This window comes from Oncorhynchus mykiss, chromosome 13, assembly GCF_057628025.1.
Source record: "Oncorhynchus mykiss isolate SJ-2025 chromosome 13, ASM5762802v1, whole genome shotgun sequence".
Lineage (NCBI taxonomy): Eukaryota > Metazoa > Chordata > Actinopteri > Salmoniformes > Salmonidae > Oncorhynchus > Oncorhynchus mykiss.
This window is the reverse complement of record NC_143034.1, coordinates 72,618,122-72,626,370: the sequence shown is the minus strand read 5'-3', so window position 1 is coordinate 72,626,370 and position 8,249 is coordinate 72,618,122. Positions and strand designations below refer to the sequence as shown.

The 8,249-nt window shown below is 46.6% G+C and overlaps 1 protein-coding gene across 1 annotated transcript in view; it reads right to left on the bottom strand.

Moving 5' to 3' along the window:
• LOC110485323 (serine/threonine-protein kinase LMTK1) overlaps window positions 1-7,922 on the bottom strand; it is an 84,494-nt gene extending 76,572 nt beyond the window's left edge. The window contains exon 1 of the mRNA XM_090197528.1: window positions 7,058-7,922. Coding sequence (XP_090053654.1) covers window positions 7,058-7,139 — 82 coding nt within the window. The 5' untranslated portion in view covers window positions 7,140-7,922. The remainder of the gene's footprint in view (window positions 1-7,057) is intronic.
• Between the last annotated feature and the right edge of the window lie 327 nt (window positions 7,923-8,249).

Here is an 8,249-nt window from a genome sequence, read left to right as displayed (position 1 = left end):
GAGGAGGATAGAGAGGCTGGGTCTCGGGCAGTATGTTTGACACCCTGATCTATACAGAGTGAAAGGGGATGGTACTAACCGTCTGAACTTCTAGACTTCTCCCTGTCAGTTAACACTATCACCGTTTCCCTTTTCTGTGGCAATTGTGCTCCAATCAATGCAATATACTGAAACAAACGGAACTACGCAAGAGATGTTGTTGTGGGCTGAAAGCATAGGAGTAGGATTCGCTACTGCAATAGAATCCTACGACTCAGTCGGTACTCTACACAGACCTGTGCGGCATAGCCAATCAGAGTTGCAGTAGGCCTAAATGCAAATAGACCATTGCCATATATGGATCTGTGTAATTTACTCTGAAATGGACTGTGTTTAGAACTGTGGTCGTGAGTAGATGCTCTTGTTTTGAGATCAAAGCGAGAGCTGCATGTAGTCACTTACGCTCATTTTGTTCATATCCTTTGTTAGTGAGTTATTAGACCAGTTATAGATCATTAGTATTCAGCAATAGGGGAGTGATTCCTACAAGAGCACAAAACATGTACATTTCTAGACATCTTTAAAATGCCAGTCAGGTAAAGAGTTTGTTTCTGTCTTAAAGGGGCAGTGTTGTATTTTGAGGCAGGCGTGAATAAGCTAAGTAGCCAATCGGCAGAGGGTAGCATAATGTGTCTGATTCTCTGTAATAATGGTGTGGGAATAATAACACATTTTATTTTGTTAAGTGGTTTCTTGAATCAAACACCACAACATTTTCAGGCACCTCCTTGTCTGAAGGACAAATGGATTAACAGGTTAATGTCAAGCCCTGCATGTTGTTTTTCAGTCTCAGGGAATGTAGGTCTACATTGAACAACACACATTGGCTGCTGCTGTAGTCTGAATGATAGAACAGCTATTTCCATGTTAAAATGTTATGGGATGCATTTTTCTCAATTGTTGTTGATGGTAGGCCACTCTACATTGTGATCAAATAGCTTGGCCACTATTACAACTGTAACTTAAAGTGGGTACAGCCTCAGTGTTCACAGTAAACGCACCCTGGAAATTTCACAGAATTTTCACAATGTTCAAGTTTGCACTCAGCAGACCTGAAATTTGTTCAGTGTCAAAACAAATTAGAGGGAACATTGGCTGTGACCTCTTCTGACCTCTGTTGACCTCTGAAGCTACTCAACATTCTAAAAAACATAGTTAGTTTATAAAGCTCACCCTCTCCACAGCAATAAAAGTCATTCCTAAGGGTTTATAAAGCTCACCCCCTCCACAGCAATAACAGTCCTTCCTAAGGGTTTATAAAGCTCACCCCCTCCACAGCAATAAAAGTCATTCCTAAAGGTTTATAAAGCTCACCCTCTCCACAGCAATAAAAGTCAATCCTAAGGGTTTATGAAGCTCACCCTCTCCACAGCAATAAAAGTCCTTCCTAAGGGTTTATGAAGCTCACCCCCTCCACAGCAATAACAGTCCTTCCTAAGGGTTTATAAAGCTCACCCTCTCCACAGCAATAAAAGTCATTCCTAAGGGTTTATGAAGCTCACCCTCTCCACAGCAATAAAAGTCATTCCTAAGGGGTTATAAAGCTCACCCTCTCCACAGCAATAAAAGTCATTCCTAAGGGTTTATAAAGCTCACCCTCTCCACAGCAATAAAAGTCATTCCTAAGGGTTTATAAAGCTCACCCTCTCCACAGCAATAAAAGTCCTTCCTAAGGGTTTATGAAGCTCACCCTCTCCACAGCAATAAAAGTCCTTCCTAAGGGTTTATAAAGCTCACCCTCTCCACAGCAATAAAAGTCCTTCCTAAGGGTTTATGAAGCTCACCCTCTCCACAGCAATAAAAGTCCTTCCTAAGGGTTTATGAAGCTCACCCCCTCCACAGCAATAAAAGTCCTTCCTAAGGGTTTATAAAGCTCACCCTCTCCACAGCAATAAAAGTCCTTCCTAAGGGTTTATAAAGCTCACCATCTCCACAGCAATAAAAGTCCTTCCTAAGGGTTTATGAAGCTCACCCTTTCCACAGCAATAAAAGTCCTTTCTAAGGGTTTATAAAGCTCACCCTCTCCACAGCAATAAAAGTCCTTCCTACGGGTTTATAAAGCTCACCCTCTCCACAGCAATAAAATGCCAATGGACCAATTTGATTAGAGGGAAAGCCCAGAGCGATCCTCAGTTAACCACCGTGAACAAGTACAAGGGTCCCAAATGCACCCTATTCCCTACAAACTGCACTACATGCTCCAGTGAAAACTAGTGCACTATTTAGGGAATAGGGTGCCATTTGGAATGCAACCCATGTATTTTCACCCATGATTTCCCAGCCAAGATCGAGACGGGAGTGTCTTTTCACCTCAAATTACACAATCACATTAATGTGGTGGGGTTACATAATAATGTCCAGCACCAGGACACAACCAGAGTCCCAGGCCAGGCTGAGGAAACAACCAAAACCAGAACAAGAGTCCCAGGCTAGGCTGAGGCTGAGGCCAGAACCAGAGCCCCAGGCCAGGCCAGGCCAGGCCAGGCTGAGGCCAGAACCAGAACCATAATCTCAGGCCAGGCTGAGGCCAGAACCAGAACCAGAGCCCCAGGACAGGCCAGACTGAGGCCAGAACCAGAGTCCCAGGCCAGGCTGAGGCCAGAACCAGAATCCCAGGCCAGGCTGAGGTTAGAACCAGAGCCAGGCCAGGCTGAGGTTAGAACCAGAGTCCCAGGCCAGGCCAGGCTGAGGCCAGAACCAGAGTCCCAGGCCAGGCCAGGATGAGGCCAGAACCAGAGCCAGGCCAGGCTGAGGTCAGAACCAGAGCCAGGCCAGGTTGAGACCAGAACCAGAGTCAGGCCAGGCTGAGGTCAGAACTAGAGCCAGGCCAAGCTGAAACCAGAACCAGAGTCAGGCCAGGCTGAGGTCAGAACTAGAGCCAGGACAGGCTGAGACCAGAACCAGAGTCCCAGGCCAGGCTGAGGCCAGAACCAGAACCAGAGCCAGGCCAAGCTGAGGCCAGAACCAGAGTCCCAGGCCAGGCTGAGACCAGAACCAGAGTCCCAGGCCAGGCTGAGGCCAGAACCAGAGTCCCAGGCCAGGCTCAGGCCAGAACCAGAACCAGAGCCAGGCCAGGCTGAGGCCAGAACCAGGCCAGGCCAAGATGAGGCCAGAACCAGAGTCCCAGGCCAGGCTGAGGCCAGCCACTGGACAGCATGAAGGACAGCAGACCTGGGCTGAAATTAGGGCTGTCCCCGAAAATAAGAATGTTGGTCGAAATCGATTGGTCTACATTTTTAAACGTGTATTTTTCCAAAACAAACAATCAAATCAACTACATTCACTGAGCTTGTCTGATGGTTTACGCACACTGTTTGATTACATAATTAAGACACACAAATGACTAGAGGAATTCCGACCACAATTGATTTGATTGTGCCGGGCCTGACTCAGACTGGCTGCGCTTTGTTAAAAAAAAGAGTGACTGTGTGACTAGCACCCATTGTCTCTCTCTCTCCTCCCTGCTGCAGCGACCACCACAGAGCATCAGCAGTGTTAATCATGCTGTCCATGTTGCTGAAGCTGAAACATAATTATAGCCATGTCTGACTGAAAAGTTCTCTTACCGAAATCCCTCATTCCCTATTCCCTCAACCCTTGCTCTCTCTATTATGACAATAGGGCATGACTTATAGCATATCATAATCATAAACTCAGATAAGCATAACAGCAAAACGGACGCAGAGGACGTGACAAACCCAAAACAGGGGAATGTTTACTGGTTGTTCAGGGGGGAAAGGGGAAGTGAGATCTGTAAAAGATGTTTGACTTAGTGGTGTAAACTACTGGAGATCCAGATAAAGGAAGGGTAAAGGAACAAGCGCTGGGTGAGTATTATAAGTGCCAAACAGGTGCTGTTAGATTACAATAAACTATTTCTGACCAATATAACCATATACAATTTCAGTAGAACATGTCTTAGAGTGATGGACTGTGCCACCCCCACAGCCTAAACAATGGATTAGTCCACCTAGACAGGCGCAAATCAGAAAGGTGTCTTGTACACCATGATAAATATGGGGGTTACTCTACCTCCCAAATATCACTAGTGAACGGTACAACATGGGGTACTGAAACCCCCATATCACTAGTGACAGGTACAGCATGTGGTACTGAAATCCCCATATCACTAGTGACAGGTACAGCGTGGGGTACTGGAACCCCCATATCACTAGTGACAGGTACAGCGTGGGGTACTGGAACCCCCATATCACTAGGGACAGGTACAGCATGGGGTACTGGAACCCCCATATCACTAGTGACAGGTACAGCGTGGGGTACTGAAACTCCATATTACTAGTGACAGATACAGAGTAGGGTACTGAAACCCCCATATCACTAGTGACAGGTACAGCGAGGGGTACTGAAATCCCTATATCACTAGTGACAGGTCCAGCTTAGGGTACTGAAACCCCCATATCACTAGTGACAGGTACAGCGTGGGGTACTGAAATCCCCATATCACTAGTGACAGGTACAGCATGTGGTACTGAAACCCCCATATCACTAGTGACAGGTACAGCATGTGGTACTGAAACCCCCATATCACTAGTGACAGGTACAGCATGTGGTACTGAAACCCCCATATCACTAGTGACAGGTACAGCATGTGGTACTGAAACCCTAATATCACCAGTGACAGGTACAGCATGTGGTACTGAAACCCCCATATCACTAGTGACAGGTACAGCATGTGGTACTGAAATCCCCATACCATTAGTGACAGGTACAGCGTGGGGTACTGAAATCCCCATATCATTAGTGATAGGTACAGAGTAGGGTACTGAAACCCCCATATCACTAGTGACAGGTACAGCATGTGGTACTGAAACCCCCATATCATTAGTGACAGGTACAGCATGGGGTACTGAAACCCCCATATCACTAGTGACAGGTACAGAGTAGGGTACTGAAACCCCCATATCACTAGTGACAGGTACAGCGTGGGGTACTGAAATCCCCATATCACTAGTGACAGGTACAGCGTGGGGTACTGAAACCCCATATCACTAGTGACAGGTACAGCGTGGGGTACTGAAATCCCCATATCACTAGTGACAAGTACAGCATGTGGTACTGAAACCCCCATATCACTAGTGACAGGTACAGCATGTGGTACTGAAACCCCCATATCACTAGTGACAGGTACAGCATGTGGTACTGAAACCCCCATATCACTAGTGACAGGTACAGCATGTGGTACTGAAACCCTAATATCACCAGTGACAGGTACAGCATGTGGTACTGAAACCCCCATATCACTAGTGACAGGTACAGCATGTGGTACTGAAATCCCCATACCATTAGTGACAGGTACAGCGTGGGGTACTGAAATCCCCATATCATTAGTGATAGGTACAGAGTAGGGTACTGAAACCCCCATATCACTAGTGACAGGTACAGCATGTGGTACTGAAACCCCCATATCACTAGTGACAGGTACAGCATGTGGTACTGAAACCCCCATATCACTAGTGACAGGTACAGCATGGGGTACTGAAACCCCCATATCACTAGTGACAGGTACAGAGTAGGGTACTGAAACCCCCATATCACTAGTGACAGGTACAGCATGTGGTACTGAAACCCCCATATCACTAGTGACAGGTACAGCATGTGGTACTGAAACCCCCATATCACTAGTGACAGGTACAGCGTGGGGTACTGAAACCCCCATATCACTAGTGACAGGTCTGGGAAAATAGAAAAAGAGAGATCTTGCATGCAGCGACCAGAGTGAGCTGTAGGAGGCTGGTCGTCAGGGCTACCTCATTTATATGCTGAGCACACACAGCCTAGTGCAGGGACACTCAATGCTCTTTAAACACACACACACACACACACACACACACAAACCGCAGCGACAACCTCAATCCTGTTTACTCTACCTCCCATTAATTTATTCTGCTCTAATTCAACTCTTCACTGAGGCTGTCTGCACACACTCCCCTTCCTTAAATGTGGAAGACACATTTCAGTTGAACGCACTCACTGACTAGGTATCCCAATTTCCCTTCCTCAACCCTCTCCCCCTCTACTCTCTCTCCAACTCTCTCTCCTCACACCCCACTCCCTCACACGTCTCTTCCTCCCCTCTCAAACTCTCCCCCAACACAGCAGCACCTGAGTGCTCCTGCCCATCATGCTGGCTCTAGTAGCCAGAGTCCATGGTGGCTCTGCTCTGTCCAGTTGCCCTGAGCTCTGGGTAAACACTGCAGACAGGCAGACTACTGTACTTTCAACAACAAGCCGTAGAGCCAGAGTGAGGGAGTGAGGTCTCCAGTGAACTGAAGTAGGTTTGAGCTGGGCTAAACTGGGCTGACACACAAGCATACACACGCAAATGCACACAAATGCACACAAACGCACACACACACACACCTGCAGGGGTCTGCATGCTAGGTTGGCTTTGAGCTGCCTTTCTCCACTGCGGATCAGGCTGAGAGAGGCAGGCAATAGCGTGGTAGTGAAACACACACACCAATACACACCAACACACACACACACACACACACACACACACACACACACACACACACACACACACACACACACACACTGCCCTTCATCCCAACTTCCTCAGCATTCCTCTAAAATAATAACGTGCCACCCTCCCCTCGGGTTGCCATGGAAACTGCTCCAAGAGGCAAAAAAAAGGGGGTGCTGCTGGAGGTCTGACTACAGAAAGGGAGAAGAAGACTGCCCAAATATCAACACACATAGACCTACACACACACACAACCAGGCTATAAAGGCTGCCAACAGCACACAGGCTACTGTATATTGATCTAGCTGCTGTTGTTGACAGATGAACATCCATATCCTTCACATGGAGCTGAAGGACCAGCAGCAGAGTTTAAACACACAATGATTCAACATAAAGAGGGACCTGATGATGATGATGAAGAATATTATATTTCAAATTCAATACTAGCAATACACATTCTGACAAAGACATTAGATGAAACACACATGAAACAACACACACATTAAATGTCCGTTTGAGATCGACACGTACCTGAGTCAAAATGGGAACTGAAGGCAAAACTGGGATTAAAGAACGCTGAAGACATAACCGTCACGGAGAGAGCCACGGACATCCTCCCCCCTCTTCAGTCTTGAGACGACAGCAGACAGGGTTTATCAAAATACAACATGGAAATAGATCAGATGTTGACTGAAGCACATTTAGCCGAAGGATTGTACGCCAGTCAAATTAAACGCTGCATTTTAGGTTATTTCTCATTGACACCCTTGAGACGCAGTGCGCGCATCCTTCACATCGGATCAATAGACATATGTTGACAAACATTCCCGTCGGTATTTGTTTTTGAATTTGATACCGCAGGCATTCACTTGACTGACGGAGGATTAAAAACGACAGATAGGCATCTCCCGTCCCACGCTTTTCTTCTCCGTCATCCAACCAGTTTGATGATGATGAGCCAGAATACAGAACCCCGCTGCTTTATCGCGCTGCTTTGTCGACGTGATTCCGTTATTTAGGCTACATCGTTTTCGGTTTTGTCTCTGACTGTACAAACACCTTGACATTCGTCCAGTGGCAATCTTACTCTCCAAGTCAAGTTATGTTCTTCCTCTGTCTTTAGAGTAGATCAATGCCACATGATTGATTAGGCTGCACAGAGTTATCCAGAATCCTCGCTATATTCCCTAGGAGATATTCAAAACTCATTGCATTATCGGAGCGTCACTTTAGCTGGCGACAGGGGAAGCGCCATCTTGCTTAAATTGTCCTGTCCTAGTTTATCCTAACTGGAATCTCGCTGACTCGTTTAGGAATATGGTATATCCACCGTGGTGAAGGGAAAGATGAGGAGGCGAGAAAAGAGGGGGTAGGGAGGTCTGTGTCTCAGAATAATAATACAACACGTGAACAGGTGGTGAATTGGAATAAGAACGTTATCGTAACAAGTGCAGGACAGGTGTATGTCTGTGCGTTATTTAGCTTGCCTGGTACTATGGGATCAATCAATGCAATAGTCCCAAAAGTGCAAACACGACCATGTTCAGTGCAAATCAAGGGCACCTCCATATGCCTTTGACATAAAACCATGGTCTGGTCTAATCTCTGGTGGACACTAGGTAACATAAAGTAGATTAGATGAGTGTATTACACACATTCATAGGCTTGCAGATATCATCACAGGTTACAGTGACATTATTTTCCTCCGAGACTGTATGGTACA